The 26,705-nt window shown below is 39.8% G+C and overlaps 1 protein-coding gene across 1 annotated transcript in view; it reads left to right on the forward strand.

Annotated features, from left to right (window-relative positions):
• The window catches only part of SRD5A2 (steroid 5 alpha-reductase 2), a 58,657-nt gene extending 32,284 nt beyond the window's left edge, over window positions 1-26,373 (forward strand). Inside the window, exons 2-5 of the mRNA XM_050754148.1 lie at window positions 14,784-14,947; window positions 17,071-17,172; window positions 19,382-19,532; window positions 22,552-26,373. Coding sequence (XP_050610105.1) covers window positions 14,784-14,947; window positions 17,071-17,172; window positions 19,382-19,532; window positions 22,552-22,618 — 484 coding nt within the window. The 3' untranslated portion in view covers window positions 22,619-26,373. The remainder of the gene's footprint in view (window positions 1-14,783; window positions 14,948-17,070; window positions 17,173-19,381; window positions 19,533-22,551) is intronic.
• The last annotated feature ends 332 nt before the right edge of the window (window positions 26,374-26,705 follow it).

Below are 26,705 nucleotides of genomic sequence, written 5' to 3' on the forward strand. Positions count from 1 at the left end.
ATGTGTATTCTGCTGTTGTTGGATGCTGTGTAATAGAAATGTTGATTATATCTTGTTGAGTTCTTTTATATCCTTGCTGATTTTCTAGTTTTTCTAGTTTTCTAGTTTTCCTATCTATTGTTTAGAAATGAGTGTTGAAGACTTCAGTTTTAATAGTGGATCAATTTATTTTTCCTTTTGGTTTTGCTTCATGTAATTTGCAACTTTGTTGCTTGATGCACACATATTTAAAACTTCTATATCTTCATGGTGAACTTACCATTTTATCATTACATAATGTACCTCTCTAATTCTGGTAATTTTATTTGCTCAGAGTCTACTTTATCTGAAATTAATATAGTAACCCTACTTCATTTTTACTTTTAACATTTATTATTTTTTACTGTGGTAAAATACACATAATAAAACAACATTTGAACAATTTGAGTGACATTAAATACATTCTTAATGTTGTGCAACCATCACTTCTCTATTCAGCTCATGACTCTTCATCTTATAAAACTGAAACTCTGTAACTATTAAGAAAATAATTCACGCCTGTAATCCCAGCACTTTGGAAGGCTGAGGTTGGTTGATCACGAGGTCAGGAGATCGAGACCAACCTGGCTAATACGGCGAAACCCCGTCTCTACTAAAAATACAAAAAATTATCCTGGCGTGGTGGTGGGCACCTGTAGTCCCAGCTATTTGGGAGGCTGAGGCAGGAGAATCGCTTGAACCTGGGAGGCAGGGGTTGCAGTGCGCCGAGATTGTGCCACTGCCCTCCAACCTTGGTGGCAGAGTGAGACTCCATCTCAAATAATAATTAATAATAATAATAATAATAATAATTCCCTCTACTTCCAGCCCCTGGAAGCCACCATACCACTTTCTGTTTCTATGATTTTGACTACTTTTAACTACCTATATAAGTGAACCATGTGGAATTTGTCTTCTTGTGACTGGCTTATTTCACTTGCACATTGCTGTCAGGGTTCATCCATGTTATAGTACGTGACAGAATTTTCTTCCTTTATAAAGCCATTGTAAGTATATACCACATTTTGCTTATCCATTCATTCATCTGTCAATGGACACTTGGTTGCTTCCACATTAGATATTGTGAATAATGCGTCTATAAATGTGTGCACAAATACTGCTTCAAGACCCTGTTTTCAGTTCTTTTGGATGCATATTCAGAAGTAGATTTGCTGTATCATGTACTAATTCTATTTTTATTTTTGAGGAACCACCATATTGTTTTCCACAGTGGCTGCACCATTTTACGTTTCTACTATCGGGGCACAATTGTTGCAGTTTCTCCACATCTTTGCCAAGACTTGTTATTTTTTGTTTACTTAATAGTAGCCATCTTAATTGGTTTGGTTTGAGATGGTATCTCATTGTAGTTTTGATTTTAATTTCCCTAATGATTAGTGATGTTGAGCATCTTTTCAGGTTCTTATGGGCCATTTGCATAGCTTCTTTGGAGAAACATTTATTCAAGTCCATTGCCCAATTTTGAATCTGGTTTTTGTTGTTGTTGTTGAGTTTTAGGAGAGCTTTATATATTCTGGATGTCAATCTCTTATCAGATATATGCTTTGCAAATATTTTGTGGGTTGCCTTTTTCCTCTGTTAATAGCGTCTTTGATGCACAATTTTAAAGATTCTTCACGAAGTCCAATTTTTCTGTTTTTTCTTTTGTTGCCTGCACTTTTGGTAACATATCCAAGAAATCACTGCCGGATACAGTATTATGATGCTTTTGTACTATGAGGTTTGGTGTACAAATGATCCCATCACCCAGTTAGTGAGCATAGTAGCCAACTGGTAGTTTTTCAGCCCTCAGCCCCCTCTCACCCTTCCCACTTTATTAGTCCCCAGTGTTTGTTATTTGTGTCTTTAGGTTCAGGTGTATTCAACGTTTAGCTCCTACTTATAAGTGAGAATGTGCAGTATTTGGTTTTCTGTTCCTATATTAATTTGCTTAGGATAAAGGCGTCTAGCTGCATCCATGTTGCTGCAAAGGACATAATTTAATTTTTTATGACTGCATAGTATTCCAAGATGTATATGTAACACATTTTCTTTGTCCAGTCCATCATTAATGGGCATCCAGGTTGATTGCATGTCTTTGTCTTTATAGACTTTCATTGTCTATATGCCAGTACTATATTGCTTTCATTACTATGGCTTGTAGTAAGATTTGAAATCAGGAAATGTGAATCCTCAATATTTTCTATTCTTTTTCAAAATTGTTTTGACTTTTTGATGTCTCCTGAGATTCCATATATATTTTAGAGTGGACTTTTATTTCTGCAAAAAAGGAAACGTCATTGGAATTTTGGTAGGGATTGCATTGAGTCAATAGATTGTGTTGGTAGTATGGACATTTGAAAAATATTGTCTTCCAGTCCATGAACATGGAATGTTTTCCATTTTCATATTCTTCTTTAACTTTTTTCAGCAATATTTTATAATTTTTTACTGTACAAGTCTTTCATGTCTTTAGTTAATTCCTAAGTGTTTTATTCCTTTTGATACTATTGTGAATGAGACTTTCTTAATATCCTTTTCACATTGTTTATTGTAAGTGTATAGAAATGCAACTGATTTTTCGGTGTCAACTCTATCCTGCTACTTTGTTTACTTCATCTATTAATTTAACACTTTTTAAAAAAATGTATGTGGACTCTTTAGAGTGTTCTAGACACATGACCATATCATATGTAAGCAGAGATAATTTTAGTTCCTCCTTTCTGATTTGTATCTCTTTGATTTCTTTTCCTTGTCTCATTGCTCTGGCTAAAACTTCTAGTACTATGTTGAATAGAAGTGGCAAAAGCCGGCACCCTTGCCTTGTTCTTGATCTTAAAAGAAGAGCTTTCATCTTTGAGTATGTTTGCTTTGGGTTTTTAATATACATCTTTTATTATGTTGCGGAAGTTTCCTTCCATTCTCAGTTTGGTGGGTGCTTTTATCATGAAAGAGTGAATTTTTCAAATGCTTTTTCTGCATTAATTATTTGACCTTGTGTTTTACCCTCCTTAAGTCTGACAATGTTATGGATTGCATTGATTGATTTTTGTATGTTGACTTATCCTTGCATTCCAGAATTAAGTCTCACTTGATCATGGTCTATAATTCTGTTTATATGCTGCTGAATTTGGTTTGCTGGGATTTTGTTTAAAAAATTGCTTTGATGTTCACAAAAAATACTGCTGTATAATTTTTTTTTTTCTGGTAGTATCTGTGTCTAAATTTGATGTTGGGATAATGCTGACCTCATAGAATAAGTCAGGAAGTGTTCTCTCCTCTTCATTTTTTCTTTTTTTGGAAAAGTTTGAAAACAATTGGGGTTAGTTCTTTAAATGGTAGAAGTATTTCTACTATTGGTCGAATTCACCAGTGAAACTGTCAGATCAAGGGCTTTTTTTTTTTCATTGTGAGATTTTGATTTTTGATTACTGATGTAATCTCCTTGCTAGTTATAGGTCTATTCAAATTTTCTATTTCTTCATGATTTAGTCTTGGTAGGCTTAGTATTTCTAGGAATTTGAACATTTCATGTAGGTTATCCAATTTTGGGGGGTACAGTTGTTCATAGTGTTCTCTTAGAATTCTTTTTATTCCTATAGAATAAGTAGTAATGTCCCACTTTTATTTCTGATTTTAGTAATTTGAGTCTTGTCTCTATTTTTCTTAGTCCATCTAGGTGTAGAATTGTCATTTAAAAAATTTTTTTTAATGAAGGAGCATTTGAGTCTATTGGGTTTTCTCTTGTTTTTCTATTTATTTCTTTGATATTTGTTCTAATCTTAATTATTTCCTTCTTTCTGCTAGCTTTGGGTTTAGCTTGTTCTTTTCTAGTTCCTTAAGTTGTAAAGTTAAGTGGTTGATATGGGATCTTCCTTGTTTTTAATATAATCATTTGTAGTTTCAGATTTCATGCTTAACACTACTTTTGCTGCATCCTATAAGTTTTGGCATGTTGTGTTTTCATTGTCATTCATATCTAAGTATTTTCTAATTTCCCTTTGCTTTCTCCTTTGATCCATTGATTTTTTTCAAAGAATGTGTTTTCAAATTTTCACATATTTATAGATTTTTCAGTTTTACTTTTGATATTGATTTCTAACTTTATTCTGTTGTGGTCAGAGTTGTTTTGTATATTTCTGTTAGATCTAGTTGGTTTATTGTGTTAAATCCTCTATGTCATTACTTATACTCTGTGTAGTTATTCTGTTCATTTTTGACAGTGTGGTATTGAATTCTTTAACTATTATTGCAGAAATGTCTCTTTTTCCTTCAATTCTGAAGTTTTTGCTGTCTTTATTTTGATGGTCTGTCATTAGGTGCATAAATGCTTGTAAGTTTTCTATCTTCTTGCTATACTGAACCTTTTAATATTAATGTACTTTTTTCTTCCTGTAATCATTTTAAAAAAAATTTAAAGTCTATTTTGTCTGTTAGTACAGCCACATCTGCTCTTTTTTCATTTCCATTTGCATGAAATGTCATCTTCCATTTTTTCACTTTCAAGTTATTTGTCTTTGGATCCAAAGTGAGTCTCTTGTAGACAGTATATATTTGGACCATTTGAAAAATCCATTCTGCTCATCTATATTGGTTGAAGAGTTTAACACATTTTCATTTATGTTATTAGTGAAAAGGAGGAATTTACTTCTATAACTTTTATGTTTGTTTTCTATAGACCTTATAACTCCCCGTCCCTGTTCCCTTTTGTATATATTCTATAGCTATTTTCTTTGCAATTACCTTTGGAATTACATTTAACATCCTAAATTTATAACATTCTAACTTTTAAACCAGTTTAACTTCAATAACATAAAACTCTGCTACTTTAACAGCTCCCTTCCCATCTCTTTTGATTGTTAATGTCATAAAATTGCAACTTTATATATCATGTGTCACAAAACAGAAGTAAATTGAATTGCATTAAACTCTTATATGGAAAAAAATAATGAGTTAGAAACCATAGTTTCAGTGATATTAACTTTTAGACTTTTAAAAATTATTAGTTTCTTAAATCATGTAGAGAACACAAAGTCAAGAAACACTGTTATAATAATACCACCTTTTACAATGTCCCTATATTTACCTTCATTGATATTTTTATTTCTTTATATAGATTCTAGTTACTCTATATTATGCTTTCATTTTAACCTGCAGGACTCCATTTAGCAGTTTTTGCATGGCGGATGTAGGGTAGCAAACTCTCTCAGCTTTAGTTTATCTGGAAATGTCTTAAGTTTCTCCTCACTTTCAAGTTTTGCCAGATATGGTATTCTTGCTTGACAGTTTCTTTTTTTATATTAGCACTTTGAAAATATCAGCCCACTGCCTTCTGATCTGTAAAGTTTCTGATGAGAAATTTGTAGATAATCTTATTGCAGATGCTTTGTATGTGACAAATCATTTCTATCTCTTGCTGCTTTCAAGATTTTCTCTTTGCCTTTGTATTTGGAAAGTTTGATTATAATGTATATCCATGTGGGTCTCTATGAATTCAGCTTACTTCGAGTTAATTGAGCTTCTTGGAGGTTTATATTCATGTCTTTTTTCAAATTTGAGAGTTTTTCCACCATTATTTCTTCCAATATTCTCTCTACTCCTTTCTTTCTCTCTGCTTCTTCTGGGACTCTCACAATGTGTATGTTGGGCCCCTTGATGATGTCTCACAGGTCTCTTGGGCTCTGCTCACTTTTCTTCAATTTTTTCTTCTTTTTGTTCCTCCGACTTGGTAATTTCCATTGCCTTATCTTTGAGTTCTCTGATTCTTTCTTTTGCCTACTCATATCTTCCCTCAAAGCCCTCTAGTAAATTTTTCATTTCCGTTATTTTAATTTTTAGCTCCAGATGTTCTTTTTAGGTTTTCAAAATCTTTATTTGTATTGTCATTTTGTTTTATATATTATTTTCTTGACTTTATCCACATTTTGTTTTGTTTTATTTATTTATTTATTTTTTAGACAGGGTCTTGCCCTGTCATCCAGGCTATAGTACATGGTTCAATTAACTCACTGCAGCCTCAACCTCCTTGGCTCAGGTGATCCTTCTGCCTCAGCCTGTTGAGCAGCTAGGACTACAGGTGCATGCCATCCATGCCTGGATAATTATATAAATAAATAAATTTAATAGAGATGAGGTCTCACTATGTTGCCTAGGCTTTTATATTTTATTTTTGTGGGTATGTAGTAGGTGTATATATTCATGAGATACATGAAGTATTTTGATACAGGCATAATGATCACTTCCAAGATTCAAGATAAAGCCCTCTTTACTCTTCACTCTAGTCTCCTTAAGCAGATGATGGGAATAAATTTTGTTTTTGTGAGCTGTACTGCCTGGTGTTGCAGGAGGAATGGCATAAACACTTCCTTAGTCACCCTGGCTGGTGTCCCATGTCCACTGACTCTAAGCCCAGCACAGCACTAGGACTTGCCTAGGAATTGCAGTCCTTGTGGCCTAGACTGCCTTTCAAGTTTGTTTAGGATCCCAGAGCACTTTAGTCCATGGTGGCAAGTCTTGTGAAAATTCAAGTTCCAACTGCTGGGATGGTGCTTCTCCTCTGGCTAGGGCTGATCTGTATGCTCCCTGTGCGTGTTGGCATTGGTTGAATTTAGCCCAGTTTTACTTTCCACTGTGACAGGCCAGCACTGAGTTCAGTGCAGAGCCCCACAATCACTGCACTTTCCCTTCCCCAGGTTTACAGATTCTCTCTCTGTGCTATGTGGCTGCTGCCAGAAGGATAGGGGAGGGGCATCACTGGCAGTTCAACACTATGTTTCTTACCCTCTTCAGTGCCTCTTTCAGCAATACGAAGTTAAAACCAAGTACTGTGATTGCTTACCTGATTTTCTGCTTTTATGAAAGTGCTTTTTATGTGTGTAGATAGTTGTTAAATTGGTCTTCCTGCAGTGGGGATCATTGTTGAAGGCTTCTGTTTGGCCATCTTGCTCCACCCTCCCTTTTTCAGTTCTTAAAATATCTTCAAGACAGTTATTTTAAAGTCTTTTTTGAGTAGATCTGCTGTTAGGTCTTTTTCAGGGGCAGTTTCTGTTGACTGTTTTTTCCTTTGAATGGGCCATATTTTCCTCTTTTTTCAAATGCCTTGTGATTTTTTGTTGTTGTTTTTGTTGATACTTGGGCATTTGAATTTAATAATGTGATAACTCTGGAATGCAGATTCTTCTTTTTCCTCAAGGTTGTTTGTTTTTTGTTATTGTTTTGTTTGTTTATTAAAATTGCTTTAGTCTGTCTCTGTGCCAAGGATCAGCCTGAGGTGTAAACGTAAAGTCTTTACTGATATTCTCTGAGCTTGCATCCTTCTGTGTTAACTTTATAATTTTTCCCATATATTCAGTTGTTTGTGAATGTCCTTATTTTTAATATCTGGTTCCCAAAAGGAGAAAAAGAAAAAATGAAAAAGGGAGTGGAAATAGGGTGCCAGCCCTTTAAATCCCTGGAAGTCATTTCAGCTGGATGGAAAGGGGTTTGCAACAATGCAATAAAGTGTAACAGCAAAGACCCACCACCTCTTTGTCTGTACCTCTCTGATCAGAAGCAGTAATCATCAATCTAAGCACATATGCCTGATATTTAGAGGACAGGGTCCTTTTTGCTTATCCTGGCTCCTTCAAGCTGTGTGCAAACTGCTGCAGGAATACATGCACAGCTGCCTGCCACAGGGGTGGGGATAGGAAATGGGTAGCTGCCACTGTGCTAAGAGCTAAAATTGACTGAGCTGAAATCAAAATTAACTGCAATGTGCCATCCAAATGTTTCCCTGAAAGTTGCAAGCCTTCGGTAGACTCCAGATTTCCAAAATAGTTATATCAGACATACTCTGTCAGTGCAATTATTGCCTAGTCAGGGAGACAGATTCCTCATGTTTCTTACTCTTCCAGCTCTCCAGGATGTTCTACCTACCTTCCTCTATTTAATGTTTCTATGATACATCTTTTCCCATTTTATTACTTTTACCCAGCCTATATTGTTATATTTGAGTGAGTTTCTTGTCATCAACCTATTGTTTGTTTATATTTTAGTCGACTCTTGTCTTTTAATTGTCTTTAGCCAACTATTGTCTTTATAATGATTTGAATTATTTACATTTATTGTAATTATTAATGTATTAATGCTTAAGTCTGAAATTTTATTTTTTGTTTTATGTTTGTTCTCTCTGTTTTTCTAAGTCTGTTTTCTTTTTTTATGCTTCCTGGTGATTATATGAACATTGTTTAGAATTTCATTTTGATTCCTTCTTAGATTTGATACAAGAGAATCTCTTTCATATAGTTTTTTAGTGGTTGTTCTTGGTGTTAAATTATACATGCACAATTTTTCATAGTTTAAAAGTGTTGTCATTTTACCAGTTTGAGTGCAGAAAACATACTTCCCGCAATGCCACTTTTTTATTCCTCATTTATAGTATAATTGTCTTAAATATTTCTCTTTCATACATTTAGAATTACATAACACAGTGTATTGGCATCTATTGATTTTTAAAAATTCAGTTTGAGACCTTCTTGGTTCTTGGTATGTTAAGTTATTTTCAGTTGAAACCTGGACATTTTGAAACCTGAATGTAGAGGCTCCTTGTTGCTTTTGTGTGGCGGTGGGAGTTTTGGCTCCCTGCTAGTCCTCCACTGATACTTGTTTGGCTGAGAGAGTTAAGAATGTTTCCTTTCACCTCCCAACTGGTTTCCACTGACACTATGGAATGCAGTGGAGGAGGGAAGGTGGCCTTGTTGTCACTGGGAAACGGTGAATATTCCAGCTCTCCACTAGGGCTTCTCTGATACTACCCAGGCCAGCAGGAGGATGTGGAGTTAAGAAGTCCTGGTTCCCCACGTGGTCTTTATTAACACTGTGCAGAAGTGGGATGAACTTGTTACTTCCCAGTAGGAATTCCTGACTCCCTACCCAGCCTTTTCTGACACGGCCTGGCAAGGGGTTAGAGTGCCTATCACAGCTTGGTAAGGGGGAAGTACAGAAAGTACAGGAGGAAGTCTGATGGAAGCACTTGCATCAGACTTTGCTAGTGGGGTGAGAGTGAGCCAGTTTTTCTGTGGTGTTTGCTATAGCAGAGCAACTATATTCTAAAAGTTTTTGTCTTTCTGGTTTTTCCCTTTTTCTCATTCCTTAGCTAGAGAAAGTAAGATTTTGTTTGGCTTTTTGATCTGTGACTATTCCATTTTATGGTTGCCAACTTCATCAGCTCTAAATCTGGAATATATGAGGCAAAATGAAAACCCAAGAACACACTGCTTTGTTTTTCTTCAAATCCTAAGGTCTCTAGCCCATGTGCCTTGTTCTCACCAACTGTTAGAATCTTCTCATGTTTGCTTTTTAAATAATGTCCAGAGACTCAGTTATATGTAGCAGGAGGAATGTGGAAAAGCATCTCTACTTCACAACCTCCTGGAAGTAAAAGTTATGATGCGTATACAATGAGATAAAATTTGAAGTTCTGCATGCATATGATGTGTGCCACTTATAGCACATGATAGACTTTCTTTCATTCAAAATTCATTCCAGGCCTACTGTGTGCCAGGCACTGTTCAAGGCATCGCACATATAGTGATGAACAAAATAGATAACATTTCTCTCTTTATGGTGCATACATTCTTGTGGAAAGAAGTGGACAATAAACACAGAAAGTAGAATATGTTAGTAAAACGTGCTACTGGAAAAAGTAAAGTAGATTTATGAGGCTAGTGAGTGCTGGAGCCATTGGAGGTTATTTATTTTACATAAGGTGGTCAGGGAAGCTAACATTTGAGCAGAGTGGCTGCAGTAAGATGGACAAAGATAAAAGTGGTAGAAGAGAGCAGAGATGTAGTTAGGGAATCAGACTGTCTAGGGTCTTGAAGGCAGTCAAGAATTTGGGCTTTTGTTTAGTCACAAAGGAGGTTTTCAGAGGGAAGTAATATGATCCAGTTTACAGCTTTACTTGGTCTGCTGTATGGAGAATAGATTGCCGTGGAGTAAGTGCGGTGGTCAAATGAGGAGGCTTTTACAAATACCCAGGAGAGGTTTAATGAGAGATGAAACTCAGATGGAATAGTGGAGTTGGTGAGATGTGGCCAGATTCTGAAAATATTTTGCAGATAAAGATGACAGAAATTGCTAACAGATTTTATGTGGGGTATGAGAGAGAGAGAGAGAGATCAAAGATGGTCTAAGGTCTTTGGCTTAAGCAATTGGAAGAATCCACTTGGCATTTACTGAGATGGGGAAGACTGAGGGAAGTGCAAGTTTGGAGAAGAATGGGGAATCAGAGGTTTGGGTTTGACTGTGTTAAAATTGAAATATTCATTAAACTAGAGGTATAGTAGGAGGTTGCCCATGTGAGTCTGAGTTTAAGGACTGCAGATATCCTGTCTGGAGATATCAATTTGGGACTTGCTGTTCTATAGATGATTGTTTTTGTCCGTTTTGTGCTGCTTTAGCAGAATACCTGAGACTGGGTAATTTACAAAGAGCAGAAATCTATTTCACACAGTTCTAGAGGCTGGGATGTACAAGACCAAGGTGCCAGCATCTGATGGGGGCGTTCTTGGTGTATTCTCACATGGAGGAAGGCAGAAGGTGAAAGGGCAAGAATGAGCAAATCCACTTCCTCAAGTCCTATTTATAGCAGCATTAATCCATTCATGTTGGCAGAGCCCTCGTGACCTAAACACCTCCTAAAAGGCCCCACCTTTCAGCACTGTTGCATTGGGGATTAAATTTCCAGCACACAAATTTTGAGGGACGCATTCAGATTATAGGAATGATATTTAATGATATGTCTAGATGTGATCACATAGACAGAGACTGTAAATAAAGAAGAAAAAGAGTCCTGAGTTCTGGGGGCACTCTCATATTTAGAGGTCAGGAGGATGAGGAGAAACAAGCAAAGGAAAATGAGAAAAGATCAGTGAAGCAGAAGAACCAAGAGAGTGTGGTGTGCTGGAAGCTGAGTAAAGAAAGTGTTTCCAGAAAGAGGGAGTGATTAATTTGTCAAATAAGAAGAGAGTTGTAAATTGATTCTTGGGTTTGGGAATGTGATCGTCTCTGGTGGACTCACCATGATTTGTTTCCATGGAAGGAGGGGGAAGGAGGAAAGAAGTGGAGGAGAAGACAGAGATGGCAAGCATAGGCAGCTCTCTGGAGTTGCTATAAAGGAAAGCAGGAAAATGGAGTAGTAGATGAACAAGGTTACAGGGTCAAGAAAGGAGTAATTACTATACAGAATAATTAAATATATACATGGAAACTTTGTATTTATATATAGAGTTTGAATTTATTTTGATTGACAATGAGTCTAAAATTTCATATAGTGAAAAGTCTTCAATTGGCTTGATAATCTTAGCAATAGCATTTATATTTGAAGAAGACTTAGTTAAATATGAGTTGGTCTATGCAAGATGTGTAATTTTAAAGCTTTTTTCTTTGGTTTAATTTGGATTTGCAATTTCAGTTAACCCTTTCCAATGAATCCCCCCAAATGAATATTTACTTAGCGATGATAGAAAACTTTATATTTACAGAGTACTTATCAGTCTCTCTATAAGAACAAACCATAAAAGAATGAAAATTTACATTAGAGGTGTAGGAGGTAATTAAAGTGATGTGGTCCCAAACCAGGGAAACTGAGTCTCAGTCATAGGTAGAGCATGGGATCTGAAGGGGAAACTCATCTACAACTCTACAGCACCAACTGCCAGTCTCTTGGGCTAATAGACTCTCTCCCGCTTCTCGTCATTGTCTTTGTCTTTTTCTACAGTGCAACAAGCTTTGAACTACTTCCAGCTTTCCAATAGCAAAGTTATTCAGATTAGATGAACTTTATTTGTTCTCCAGGACTTCTAGCTCTCCAAAGCCTTCTGTCTGTACCCTGTGTTCACCAAACCTCCTTCTTTTTGCTGCTGGGAAACCCAATCAGCTACATTTCCCAGCCTCCCTTGCAGTTGGCTGGGGCCAAAAGAATGAGGGTGGAATTTATGCCACTTCCAGCCTGAAGCATGGTCATTAAGAAAACCTTCTACACAATCCTCCTTGTCCTCTCTCTTCCTTGCCTGCTGGATAGATGCAGTAGATTCCTTGGAAGGGCCTGGGTCCTGAATGGCTGTGGAGCAGAAACTTGAATAGGATCTTACTGTGGCATGAGCAAGAAATGAGCTTTTATTATGTTGATCTTTTGATACTTCGTAGTTTTTTTGTTACAGTAGTGAGCCTGCCCTGATTAATACATACTTCTACTACAAGTATTACAAAAATACAACTTTTTTTTTTTTTTTAATACCTTTCTGTAGCCTTTCAGGATCCTTTTCTTCTAAGAAGTCACCTTCAGGCTCCCAAAGCGCTCATGGAGTGTGAATGCAAGGAGAAACAAATAGCAACAATCCTGTATCAGTTACTTTTTCCTGCATCATCTTATTTAATTTTTATAGGAATCCAAGGATTCTCATAAAATAGTAGTCCAATGAGTCCAACCTTATAGTCCAATGAGGTTAATAATTAACCTTAGTTTACAGATGAAGGAGTTTGTACAAGATCACAGAGTTATGAAATAGTAAAGTCCTTCAAGCCTGACCTTGTTAACCACAGAGCACTTGCTCTCCCACTACATCTTCACTCTGTTCTTTTTCCCTCTGGGGAAGGAAGAAAAGCTCATTGATCTAATTCACTTATGCACACTCTGGTATTAGAGACTCATTTTCCTTTGCCTTGTTGTGTGTATTTGTGTTTTGAAGGAGGTGAGAAACAGAGAAGGTAATTATTTACTGAAGACATGAATTGCAGGCACTGTTGTGATTGGGTGGGGTGGGAGGCATTCTGCAGATGACATAGTAGACCTGAGTCCAGGTGTGAAGGGGAGAGGGAGACAGCAGATAGCATTTAGTTTCTAGGGAGACAGCACAGGAAGCTAACCTTTCTTTCCCCTTCAACTTTTTAATACAAACACTTAAAGATCCTCATAGTCCATTAACTGGCCAGGAGAGCAGATGGTAGAGGTGAGGAGTTTCAGCATCCTGGGAACACCTGAGCAGCCTCCCTGTTCCAACAGAATTGTCGATGTTCAAGCCAAGAGGAAAGATGTGAAATTGCTGTTGCCAAGGGGGAAAGTGCAGGTCTTCAATACAACCTTGATGTTTTATGTTTATAAAATTTGGCTCAGCTGGGCACGGCGGCTCATGCTTGTAATCCCAGTGTTTTGGGAGGCCAAAACAGGTGGATCACAAGGTCAAGAGTTCCACACCAGCCTGGCCAATATGGTGAAACTCTGTCTCTACTAAAAATACAAAAATTAGCTGGGCGTGGTGGCGGGCGCCTGTAGTCCCAGCTGCTTGGGAGGTTGAGACAGGAGAATTGCTTGAACCCTGGAGGTGGAGGTTGCAGTGAGCCGAGATCGCCCCACTGCACTCCAGCCTGGGCAACAGAATGACACTCTATCTCAAAAAAAAATAAAATAAATAAATTGACTCACACATAGTACAACACCTGTCTGCATACTTTTGCCAGTCACTCCATAGTTTAAAATATGCTTCTTCATAGGAAGCATCAAATTAGATAATTTCATCCTCACAACAATTTTAGGAGGCAACGCTCACATATGATCTAGGTACAAAAAAATGGTGACCCACGTCCCTGACATGAAGCCCAGGGCATTTCTTAGACTTCCTGTTTTTGAGAAGGAGATCTAAGACAAACCTCCCAGACTTTGAAGGATAGGTGTTTCTATCCAAAATACAACTGTGATTATCTGTGGAATCTGCAGATCTTGTCTGGTCTTTCTTGTCTGCAAAAGATCAGATGAATGCTCTGGAGATGTGTGTGGTTGTCTAGCATGAGCGTGTGCGTGTGCATTTGTGCATGTGTGTGTGCGTGCATATGTGAGTGTGTGTGTGTGTAAGAGACAGAGAAAGAAAAATGAATATAAAATTTACAGAATCAAATATCAGTTTTCAAAGCTTCAGGACCCAATTGTCTACATAGGATTATCTGCCCTGCCTAGGAAAGTGTTTTCTGGAGTGGAGCTCCAGCTCTGTGATGAATGTGCCAAACTAGGGGTTCCTTCTCAGAGAGTCATCATGTCCTTAGCATGCCGTGGCTTGAAGAAATCCCACAATGAGTAAATATTAGGTCTTGTCTGATGTTATAGGTCCCAAACTTACTTAACTATGGATTCTCTTTTTTGAATCTGTCACTCATTCGCATACAGTGACAGTACCTCTTTTTGAAAATGCCAATTCTGGAGTAGTTAGAAAGGAATTAATTAAAAAGAAAACTGGGATTATCAGAAGACCTAGATCTTGCTCTTACTCTATCACTAATAGGCTTTATAATTTTTGACAAATTATTTTTATTTAGTTCTTTTTCAAGTGAGTATTTTTTTCTGCTTTGAAGGAAACATTTCTTTAAGGATATTTATTGTGCTTATTTAAAATTGTTATTTTGTCATGGTAATTTCACTTTGTGGAATTATGTACATGGTACATGTACAAGATGGTACATGTACCAACATGGTACATGTTATTCATTATTTATTATGCAAATTATTTATGTATTCTGTGTTGTTGATTATTTCTTAGTGGTTGTACTTTTCAGGTATGGAATTATTTTGGCCTGTGATACACATCCTCCTGGAGAAGATAATTTGTATTGGGTTAAGGCTAAATGGCAGTCTGGTCTTTGTACCTTCTGGTGTGAGCTTAAGAAAGAGGTGGGGATGAGACCATGTTCTTTTTTAACAGTGAATCCTAACCTTTCCTCCCCATGTGTCCCAGGACATTTGTGTACTCACTGCTCAATCGAGGGAGGCCTTATCCAGCTGTACTCATTTTCCGAGGCATTGCCTTCTGCGCTGGAAATGGATTCCTTCAAAGCTACTATCTGATTTACTGTGCTGAATACCCTGATGGGTGGTACACAGACATACGGTTTTGCTTGGGTAAGTGAATCTAGCCACTTCTCACCTACTCCCCAGTTAACAACCCTTCCCACAGTCTACGTCGCCATGGCCTCTCCCTACTGCAATAACCTGCTAATGATCCCATCTTCCCCTCCCTCACCCCTACCCTGGTCTTTTCTCTATATGGTAGCCAGAGAGATTGTTTAAACACATATCATGCCGTTTCCCATTGCAAAACTCTCCAGTAGATTTCCTTTACTCTCAAAATACAAATTCTTTCCCACTGCCTTTAAATTCTAAATGTTCTTGGTGTTTCCAATTTCCCAACCTCTTTTCCAGGCTCACTGCACCTCCTTTTCTGTGCTCCAGTGCCAGTGGCCTTCCTGCTTTGCCACCAGCTGTCAAGCTTGTCCGGCCCCAGTGTTTTTGTGTAGGACTGTTCCCTCTGCCTAGCGCAGGGGTGTCCAGTCTTTTGGCTTCCCTGGGATACATTGGAATAAGAAGAATTGCCTCGGGCTACACATATAATACACTAACACCAATGATAGCTGATGAGCTAAAAAGAAATTTCATAATGTTTTAAGAAAGTGTACGAATTTGTGTTGGGCCACATCCAAAACTGTCCTGGGCTGCGGGCTGGACAAGCTTGGCCTAGAAGGCTTTGCCCCCATGTATTCATGGGGGTTGATTCCTCACGTTATTTAGTTCACCACCAATTTGCACCTCCTCAAAGGGACTTTCCCTGACCACCCTATCTAAAATAGTTGAAGACACTGCTGTGTGTGCTAACCCCCTTCCTTCCCCACTCCCCTGCCATCCCTCCCCAGATACCCTTTCTTCCAGGCCAATGATCGTTTGACTAGACAAGGTGGAAAATCCTTGTTTTATATTGTATCAGATAAGGTGAGAACAGACCTGATTGTTTTAACTAGACTATGCTTGCTTTTTGCCTGACGTATTTTGAAAAGCACTAATGTGCTTTGCTGAGAGGTTGGGTTGGGCCTTTATGTGGGACGGTGAGTGTTTCTGGGCTATAGTAACACCCTTTGGGATGCAGGAACTAGCATCCCCGATCCTGGCTCTCCTCACCTCAGAACAGGGCCCTTTCTGTACCAGTGGATAGTGTACGTGGAGACACCACTGGGATATGTGGCTGAGTAAAACAAATAAAGATGTTAACAGTGTGTGTAGTATGCTACTTTTAATGTCAGAATGTGTATGTGTGGGGGTGTGTGTGTGAACTGGTAGTGGTGGAAGTCAGTTTGTTAGTGGCCATGCCTCCAAATGAGCTCACATTATTTTTATGAGAGTGGGTGTTTCAGTCAGGAATGCGCTCAGAAAACCAAATAATAGTGACTGGAAGAATTCAGAATTCATAGTTCTTACATACCAACAAGTGTCGAAGCAGCTGGCTTCTGCATTCCTGTGGTTGCTTACCGACACCATTAATAACTCAGGCACTTTCTGTCTCCTCTATTCTTAGCATGTTTACCTGTGGTCCTCTTGTTAGTCACTTCATGGTTGCAAGATGTTGACTGTAGCTCAAGGCATTACATCTGGCAATCAAGACAGGAAGAAGGAGGAAGTAGGGGCACCGGTCTTGCCTGCACCTTTTATCAGAAAAGCAAACGATTTCCAAGGAAGTCCCCCCACCAAGACTTCACTTTACATCTTATTGGTGGAACTGGCTCGTGTGACCACCTTTCTCAATTCAGCCTCTATAGTGGGAGATGGCAAAAGAAAAGGGGCTGGAATTGGCTGTTGAGATATGCAACCTCGATTTGACTCTTTGTGAATGAGCTAAAGGCTTACTATTATGATCCGTTCGTTTATTTGTTTATGTATTTAAATACTGGACAATGGTGCTGCCTCCTGCTGTCCTCTCTTTTCTGACCTGTCTCCATCGGTGGTGCCACTGTGCACTTTCAGCCTGAGTCTAGGAAACAGCCCACCCAGTGCTCCCCATTCAGGACCAGGACTCATTGCCCTCCCCACTTTCTGCCGTATCTTAGGACCATTCTTAGATTTAGAAATTAAATGCCCTTCCCTTCATTTTTAGGAATTAAATGGCCCTCCTTTCATTTTAGCTTAGCTTGTGAAAAAGGCACCAAAATCTGGACACATTTTTTAAAACATTTCTCCTTTCTCTCTTCTTTGTCAAGGTGTCTTCTTATTTATTTTGGGAATGGGAGTCAACATCCATAGTGACTATATATTGCGCCAGCTCAGGAAGCCTGGAGAAATCACCTACAGGATTCCACAAGGTAATGTCTCCCCTGCCCCCAGACTCACTCTTCCCTTGAGCCTGCTCCGGGGATGATGCTATGGTAGCAGATGGAGAGGGGACGGTGAGGGCACAGATGATACAATACCTCTCAGCTTGCTTTTGACTTCCCCTGCATACCCAGTCCCATCACAGTACGTCTGCATTTCTGACCTGAACCCAGAAGCTTAAGAGAGCTACCAGGGCCCTCAGTAAGGTGCGAGGCCACAATACCTGGAAGTGGGAGAGAGTGGGAGATTTGAGTAGGGTTGGAATCAGCTACCTACAACCTCATTGCAGTAGGTAAGATTGTCATGTACAGAGGACTGATCCTTTCTAGGTTTGCAAATGATGCTGAATGCTTGGCCAATAAATGTGTCCCCTCTAATTGATCTAGACTTATCTTGTGAGCAGTTAAGGCTAGAACTTGTGTATTTCCTGCCACTTGTATATACTTTTAAAGGTGTAGAGAACTATATTTACTTAATAGAAACTTAGGATGGGAGATCTTACAAGCACAAGTGCATTTTTGGAGATAAAGGTGAGCATGTTTGTAATCCTAACCGTTCCAAAGAAACCAGGGTATGAGAGGCCGGGCGCAGTGGCTCAAGCCTGTAATCCCAGCACTTTGGGAGGCCGAGACAGGTGGATCACGAGGTCAGGAGATTGAGACCATCCTGGCTAACACGGTGAAACCCCGTCTCTATTAAGAAATACAAAAAACTAGCCGGGAGAGGTGGCGGGCGCCTGTAGTCCCAGCTACTCGGGAGGCTGAGGCCGGAGAATGGCGCGAACCCGGGAGGCGGAGCTTGCAGTGAGCTGAGATCAGGCCACTGCACTCCAGCCTGGGTGACAGAGCGAGACTCCGTCTCAAAAAAAAAAAAAAGAAACCAGGGTATGAGAAGGACAAATATATGCAGATGGGAGTGAATCAGTCCAAGTCATCCTTCAATAGATTTAGATGGGTATTTGTGTAAGTCCTTGGCTTCTACCCTTTTTGATGTAAATACAACCCTTTATTTACATCAAAAAATTTCCTCAATTATGACATGATGTTAGTGTACATTAATAGTCATTGGTGTCAAAGTTACTATGAATTCAGTAACATATTCAAATGAATTTGAATGTTGTTAATATCCTAACAGTATCTACATCAAACAGAAATAATTTAGTAGGTTAGGATGTGCCATTTACTGTATTCATAGACAATTTATAGGCCCTTTGCATTAGATCTCTGGTTCCTCCCAGGTCCTAGAGAATCACAGGTTGGGAACCACTGATGCAATCTCATCTTCAAGAAAGATTCAACTCTAAGGGGCTTTGATTTTAAAAACATTCACTCCATAACTAGATAAATAAAGAAGAACAGAGAAAGCGCTTAAAAACCAGTTGCCAAGATTAGTTTCCAACTTTTGAATTATAATAGAGAATGATTTAAACACAAAATATTTTTATATAACTATAGAAAGAACAAAATTGTTTTGGTTTAAACATCCCCAGTTTAATGTGGGTAATAAAATTTGAGTGTGGATATATTTAATATCATTAGAAATATGCTGATTTCTAGATACAGTCCTGAGAGAAGAAATACCTGGTTGGATAGAAAATGAAACATTTAAAATCAAGAAGCCGACTTCACCAGCCTCCAGCAGGACAAATACCTGCAGCTCCTACTCTCTAAACATGAACAGAGGAGAGTGCTTTGCAGAAGGGTGGGGAGGGGCAAATCCCATAAGAGAATCTAAATTCCTTCTCCCGTAAGTTCAGATTTTTATTATTTTAATGTAGTGTGCAGTTTCACATTTTGCGACTGTGAATGTGAAAGTGTGGGTGTCCAGGAAAGGAATGGGGAGGTAAGAAGTGGCCCCAAAACCTTCCTTAATAGAACGAAACAAAAGCCAGACCTCCTACACCTCTCCCTTGTCCTACCCAAAGCTAGTGGTCCAGCAGTTGTTAGAGATTTGGAGAGAGCCTGTTAAGCAGTTGAGGCCACTCTTCGTGACTCCAGAATGTTCTCCAGGCAACCGGCTGTTGTTGCTTTGTTTCCCCTTCTCCCCAAGAGGATTCCACCAGACTCCTATGACTATGGAGGGAGTCTCCAGCCCCACATTTGTTCTTGCTGCCTTTGTGTATTTTGGAACAACACAGATGAGTTTAATGTCACAATGATTCAGTTGCAATGATTGACCTTCTGATTCTTCTGCATGCAGGTGGCTTGTTTACGTATGTTTCTGGAGCCAATTTCCTTGGTGAGATCATTGAATGGATCGGCTATGCGCTGGCCACTTGGTCCCTCCCAGCACTTGCATTTGCATTTTTCTCAGTTTGTTTCCTTGGGCTGCGAGCTTTTCACCACCATAGGTAAACTTTTCAATAAAAGCGGCAGCATTCATGTAGCTTTCTTCTTCTCCAAACAGGCTTTTAACCCGCAGAGGAAGATTTAGAAACCGAAGATATTTATCTTTTTAAGGGAAGGTTGATACAATAATCTGGGTTAGCATATTCTGACTTACTGGGCTTGTATTGAAGTTGGAAGTTAGCTGGATGAGAGTAGCAGTAATAAAATTTTTTTAAGAACAAACATAAGTCCATGTAAACTGAGGTGATGGCCGGGAAGGTCCTGTGCCTGTCTTGCTGAAGAAGGCTGTCCAGCGAGAAGTGCCTTGCACCCACATGAGTTAGCTGACCCAGGCTCTGTGCCCACCAGGCAGGCTTACCTGGAGATGGTTAGAAAAAGCCTCAAGAAGCAGAAGAAGCTGCTTCCATTTCCATGCTTCAATTTCATCCCCTCCCACCACATTTCTGGAAATGTGTGCCATAGGTAGGACCATGGCCAGCACTTTCCAAAGCTCCACAGATAGTTATTTATTTATTTATTTATTTTTGAGTCGGAGTCTCACTCTGTTCCCAGGCTGAAGTGCAATGGGGCGATCTTGCCTCACTGCAGCCTCCACCTCCCAGGTTCAAGCGATTCTCCCACCTCAGCCTCCCAAATAGCCGAGACTACAGGCCCACCACCATGCCCAGCTAACTTTTTGTGTTTTTAGTAGAGACAGGGTTTCACCATGTTGGCCAGGCTGGCCTTGAACTCCTGACCTCAAGTGATCTGCCCGCCTCGGCCTCCCAAAGTGCTGGGATTACAGGCATAAGCCACCGCGCCTGGCCTCCACAGATGTTCTGAGGCACAGCAGGCTAGAGAGCCACAGGGAAAAAGTACTATTTTGGTGACTATGTGGCTGCTATTTTTAGCTACAAGATTTGGTGCTAACAGTTCAGGTAATCACAGAGCCCTGGAACTCCAGAAGGATTATTTCCCCTGGAATCTCTGCAATGCCAGGGTTTATTTTGGTACTGCCTTCCTTCCCTGACACCCACCCTCTATAAATCATAACCAAGGCCAACCCTGGCTTCCGAGGAAGGTAGGACAAGAAATCGCATGTATGGGGCAATCTTAGGACTGCCCCATCTGCTGGGAAATGCCAGGAATTGCAGGTGTTTCGGAACCCTCCCTCTGAAGGTCTGGCCTAAAGCTTCACTAACCTAGGGTGGAGTGGGGACAAAAGAATTAACTAAAAGTATGGCTGGAAGTGAAAGGTAATATATTAGGTTGTTAACATGCTTTAAATTACCAAGTGTAAATTTCAGATCCTTTCCCTAAAATGGCTTTTGTGGAAAGAGAAAGCCTATAATTACTGGAGACTATGGATACTCAAACAGGGAATGAATGGTCTTGGAAGCAGGACCCTGGGATTATGACTCAATGCCTAGTTTTGAAGATTTAACTAAGAATAAGTTCCTTTTTTTCTGAGTAGAATTGTTCGAGGACAACGTTCTGAAATGAAGCAACAGCTCATGACCTATTCCTACCACCTCCTAGACTCTGTGAGGAAAGGTGGCAGAGGGTTCCTAGCCCATAAGAGAGTCATAACAGTTCTTACCATTTCAGGCTGGGTCTGCTGCCCACCAGAGGCAGAGCAAGCAGGGGAGAAGAGAAGGCATCACCCAGCACTTGGAGGGCCCCTGGGAAGCGTGGACTCTACCGTGCTTGGTTAGGAGAGGGGCTATAATTCCACTAGACGTTTCCAGCTGCTGCAACAATAAAACCCAAACTGAGGCCTCATTCTGTGATGTCATGCCTCCTAGACCAGGGCCAGAAGGCATAGTTTTTAATAGGCTAACAGGACTTTGTGAAGGCTCCTATAAAACAAAGCCAGGCACTCACAGCAGAGGCAGCACTGGCGGAGGCAGCCCACCAGCCTTCTCAAATCACAGTACCGAAAACTAGCCACCTTTTGTAACTTATTATTTGCCCCCTAGTTCAAACTAAGGTACTTTAACAGAGTGTATCATCTTGATTATGCCTTGAGGACTGCCAGTGTCAACTAGTTAGGAGGACAGCCTGGCAACTTAAGGACAAAGGATTCTTATAAGATGCATTTGTCTCCTGTGGCTGCTGCAACACATGACCACAAACTGGGAGGCTTAAAACAACACAGATTTGTCCTTTCATAGTTCTGGAGGCTGGAAGTTTGAAATCGAGGTGTAGGCAGGGCCATGCCCCCAAGATGGCTCTAGGGAAGAATTCTTCCTTGCCTCTTTTTAGCTTCTAATGGTGGCCGACAACACTTGGTGTTCTGTGGCTTATAGCTACATCACTGATCTCTGCCTCCGTCTTCACATGGCCTTCTCTCCTGTGTGTCTCTGTCTCTGTCTCTTTGTCTTTTCTCCTCTTCTTTTTAGGACACAGTCATATTGGATTAAGGGCATACCCTGCTCCAGTATGACCTCATCTTAATTAATTTTATCTGCAATGGTCCTAGTTCCAGAAAAAAAAAAATTACCCTTTCAGATACTGGGAGTTAGGACTTTAACATATCTTTTGACAAGACAGAATTCAACTCATGATACATGGTGATATTTTGCTAGCATTCCCAGGCCTTATGAAAGGACATTTTCCTGGGAACATTGCTGGTTCTCTTTGCCCATAGTCTTTGGTTCCCTGTATTTCCCAGCTGAATCCAAACAAGTACTTCCTTCCGGATACATTTTTTTTTTTTTTCTGGTAGAATATACATAACAAAAATTTTACCACTTTAGCCATTTTTAAGTGTAAAATTCAGTGGCATTAGGTACATTCAAAATGTTGCACAGCCATCACCACTACCCTCTGCCTATTACTTTTCATTTCCCAGCAAAAGAAGCTTCAACATTTACAAGAAATAGGCTGTGGGAAGGAGAAATAAGAATCATAAATGACTATTGAAATAGTCAGACTCAAGATAACTGTAGGTTGACTTGTAACAAAGATTTGTTAACAGCAAACCTCAGCTGTCAGCCACTGCCCCATTATATGTACAATGATTCCTTTCTTGTCTTTTAGGTTCTACCTCAAGATGTTTGAGGACTACCCCAAATCTCGGAAAGCCCTTATTCCATTCATCTTTTAAAGAAACCAAATTAAAAAGGAGCAAAGCTCCCACAACGCTGATGTAAACTGTCAAGCTGCTGAAACTGCAATTTCCATGATATAATAGTCCTCCATATATATATATATGTATGTGCATATATAATAGTAGGTCTCCTGGCGTTCTGCCAGCTGGCCTGGGGATTCTGAGTGGTGCCTGCTTAGAGTTTACTTCTACCCTTCCAGGGACCCCTATCCTGATCTCCAATTGAAGCTTCAAAAAGCCACTTTTCCAAATGGCAACGGTTGCTTCTTAGGTATTGCTCTGAGAAAGTACAAACTTCTCCTATTTCTTTCACTGGGCAATCCAAGTACACGTGGCTTCATACCCACTCCCTGTCAATGTAGGACAACTCTGTAATCAAGAATTTTTTGGCTTGAAGGCAGTGCTTATAGACCTTATTAAAGGTATACATTTTGTACGCATACAGAGTAGCAGAGATTTAAACTCTGAAGCCACACAGACCCAGAGCAAACTCACTCCCAAATGAAAACCCCAGTCACGTCTTCCTTTTCCTTGGTTAATTAGGAAAGATGAGAAATTATTAGATAGACCTTGAATACAGGAGCCCTCTCCTCATAGTGCTGAAAAGATACTGATGCATTGACCTCATTTCAAATGTATGCAGTGTCTTAGTTGATGAGTGCCTCTGTTTTCCAGAAGATTTCACAATCCCCGGAAAACTGGTATGGCTATTCTTGAAGGCCAGGTTTTAATAACCACAAAGAAAAAGGCATGACCCTGGATGGCTGCTGGGAGAGTAGAGAACAGCATGATTCTGGATGGCTACTAAGAGGATAGAGAACAGTTTTACAATAGACATTGCAAACTTTCATGTTCTTGGAAACTGGTGGCAATATCCAAAAAAAAAAAAAAAAAAAGTAAGTGTAAAACAAAGAGAATTAATGATGAGGTTACATGCTGCTTGCCTCCACCAGATGTCCACAATGATGTGAAGTACAGCAGAAGCCCCAAGCAACTTTCCTTTCCTGGAACTTCTTCATTGTAGTTCTCAGAACCTGTTCAAGAAGGTGTCTCCTAGGGGCAGCTTGAATGCCTCCCTCACATGAGCTGCAGGCAGAGGCTGAAAGTTGCAGACAGAAGGGCACATCTGGGCAGAAAACCTGTTTTGTTTGCCTCAGACTTTTTTTGTTTTTTACAAAGTTTCAAAAACGTAAAAATTAGGAGATTCCTTCATAGAACTCTGGCATTCTAATTTCATTTAAAAAGCTGGAGGATCTGAGCATTCAGAGCCCACATTTCCACACCAGAACTGGAACTACGTAGCTAGTAAGCATTTGCGTTTGCAAACTCTTGTGAGGCGGTCACCCCGGCATGGGTGCTGAGATATGGACTCTAAGGAAGGGGCCGAACGCTTGTAATTGGAATATATGGAAATATTTGTCTTCTCAGGCCTGTGTTTGTGGAATGCATTGTCAATATTTAGCAAACTGTTTTGAGAAATGAGCACCAGTGGTATTAAGTACAGAAACTCACTATATAAGTCACAGAGGAAACTTGGAAGGTCTGAGGATGATGTTGATTACTGAAAAATACAGATTGCAATCATATAAATAAATGTTCTTCTTGTTCATTAAATACCTTAAAAATTATGGATGTTAAGTAATTTTGTTTGAATTAAAATATCCTGGGACTTCTGGAGATTTTCACAAGATATTGAGGTGTGCTTCTCTGTCCCTCCTTCCCCCGTTCCCATTCACCCTGTCTGTAGTGTCGTTTCCTTTCTTCTCTTCTCTCTTCATGAAATTAGGGGCTGTGTGCTGGAAATAAAGAAGTATGACTTATAGAGCCTCTCAGCCACAATTCAGAACTACAAGGAAGTACAATAAACGTGCGGGAAAATGTCCTGAGGATAGACGCCACTCTTGGTGCTGAGGAATACACAGGGAGAATGAATACACTTGGTGAAATAAATCTTCAGGTGTAGCTTGAGCTCTGAGACACAAAAGACTTCCAGTTCTCTCCATGACATTGAAAACCACCTTGCTTAAGTCCTTTATTTTACTACCCACGTAAAACATCCAGGCCGATCGTTGAGATGAAATAAGTGTACAATAAATGGCAGTACTCAGTCTCAGGACAAAACTGCCATTTGGCAATTTCATTTTTTGCCACAAGAGGGCGCTTTCTAAAATAGTATTTAGCCCAACTTTGACTTAATTAGGTAATTAACATACTGGGGGGACCCCAGTCCTCTCGCCTGATGGTGGACGTTTCAAGTTAGCATGATTGTGGAACTTCTTCATCTGAATATAGGGCAGGGTAGCGTGAACTCTATGAAAGCTGAAACCTTCCCTTGATAATTCAGGTATTCTCAGTGTTCTAGGGCTGTTGTGTTCAATGACAGTTTGTCATTGTTTAGGGCTAGGATATGTATGTGGATTAAATACAGTAAAGGTCTGAATGTGTGCTCATCTCTAAACATATTTCTTCCCACTTTTAAAAATAGAGTGCAACAAAATTATAGTTAATTGAGGTTTCCGTGGAGTGTTTTTTGGCTAAAACAATCTAACAGTGTCCTAGCTCACAAGATACTGTCTCTTGGTCTTGCTGAAGCTTTCACGGAAGAGGCGTTTTCCTGCCAACCTGGAAGAAAATGTTGAGTTTTGCTTGTTTTTCAGAATTTAGACTTAAAGAGCTGAAGCAGACCTCAGACATCAGCTATTCCGACCACTTCATATGATAGGTAGTGACATTGAGACCCACAGGGTTCAAAGGCCTCCTCACAGCTGGTACAGAGCTGGTCAGAGCAGCCATCTCATTTTGTCCCTTTGAGGGTCAGAAGTATGTTTTTTTCTGCTTAAGGCACAGCCTTTAGGGCTGCCATCTGGATTTCTGCAGAGCTCATGCAGGAGAAAAATAGCCAGAGCTTAAGTGCTATTGCACAATTCATTTTGTACACCTATTGTCCCATGCCTGTGTGTGTGAGGCTTCCCTCGCTCTGTGGGAGCATCAGGCTCTGCCCTTTCCTAAACCTATTTGACAGAATAGAGAGGTTTCCTTCATTGGTGTAGTCAAGACAACATGTGTGTTCAGCATGGAAAAAGGTTTCAGGTCATAAACCCCTTTATCCCTAATGCTTACTTTCATAAAGAACAACACTGGGTCCACTGTATTCTAAAAGGAAAACGGAGCTCTAATGAGAAATACGCAATTAAACAGCTATTTAGGCAGCTTAGACCCTTTCAGGAACAAATAAATAAATCCATGGTTTTACAACCCTGAAGTTTGATAATAGCTCTCTTGAATTTTTGTGGTTACCTCATGGCAATCTCACTAAGAAGCAGGGGAGCAAGCTCTTGGCACATGAAGGAATAGATTCATGAAGATTCATTTCCTTTCCCGCTTGGCCTTTTGGTTCTCTCATAAGCTGTGAGCTGAGGTCCACCCAGGGAAAACAAGGAGGGTAACGGCAAATGTAAAGTGAATCTTTCTAGAGAAGGGTGCTGATTATTTTATAGCATCTACACTATCCTGTGATGAAAGAAAGAGGCATCGAGCCAGGTGGCAATGTGAGTTCTTGGGTGATTTAATAAGCCATTGAGTGGATTTAATTTCTAAGTAAGAGATTTGTTCATTCTTTGTGCAAGTCCATGGAGTTGTGATCTTAAAAAGTTCTGTGTTATTTGCATTGTGCCTCATTTCTCCCCATCAACCTTGGCTTGAGATTTGGATGAATAAAATAAATAATTGGAGAAGATTAAAGTATGCACCAAGCTGTGTTAGTTTCTTTAGTCTTGTCTTTTTTGGGTTGAGGGTTTGGTTTCGCTCAATGCAGTCACAATCTAGATTCTTTATTGGAGGGATAGCCAATATCCCTTCCGACATGGCAAGCTGGCTGGGAGGAGGAGGACAACAGAGAAAGTGGAGGAAGGGGGGGAGTAATGAGGGAGGGTCCAAGGGAGGGTTGGCATTGGAAGGCCCTTGGGAGAGAGGGGCCTCCCACTGACAGAGTGGGCTTCCTACCTTTCCTGTGTCCAGGCTGCACAAGCCTGATCCCTTCTTTATCCTCCCAGGAAAAGACGTCCCTCTGAGAGAGAGAATAAAC

This window comes from Macaca thibetana, chromosome 13 (assembly GCF_024542745.1).
Source record: "Macaca thibetana thibetana isolate TM-01 chromosome 13, ASM2454274v1, whole genome shotgun sequence".
In the NCBI taxonomy this organism is placed as follows: Eukaryota; Metazoa; Chordata; class Mammalia; order Primates; family Cercopithecidae; genus Macaca; species Macaca thibetana.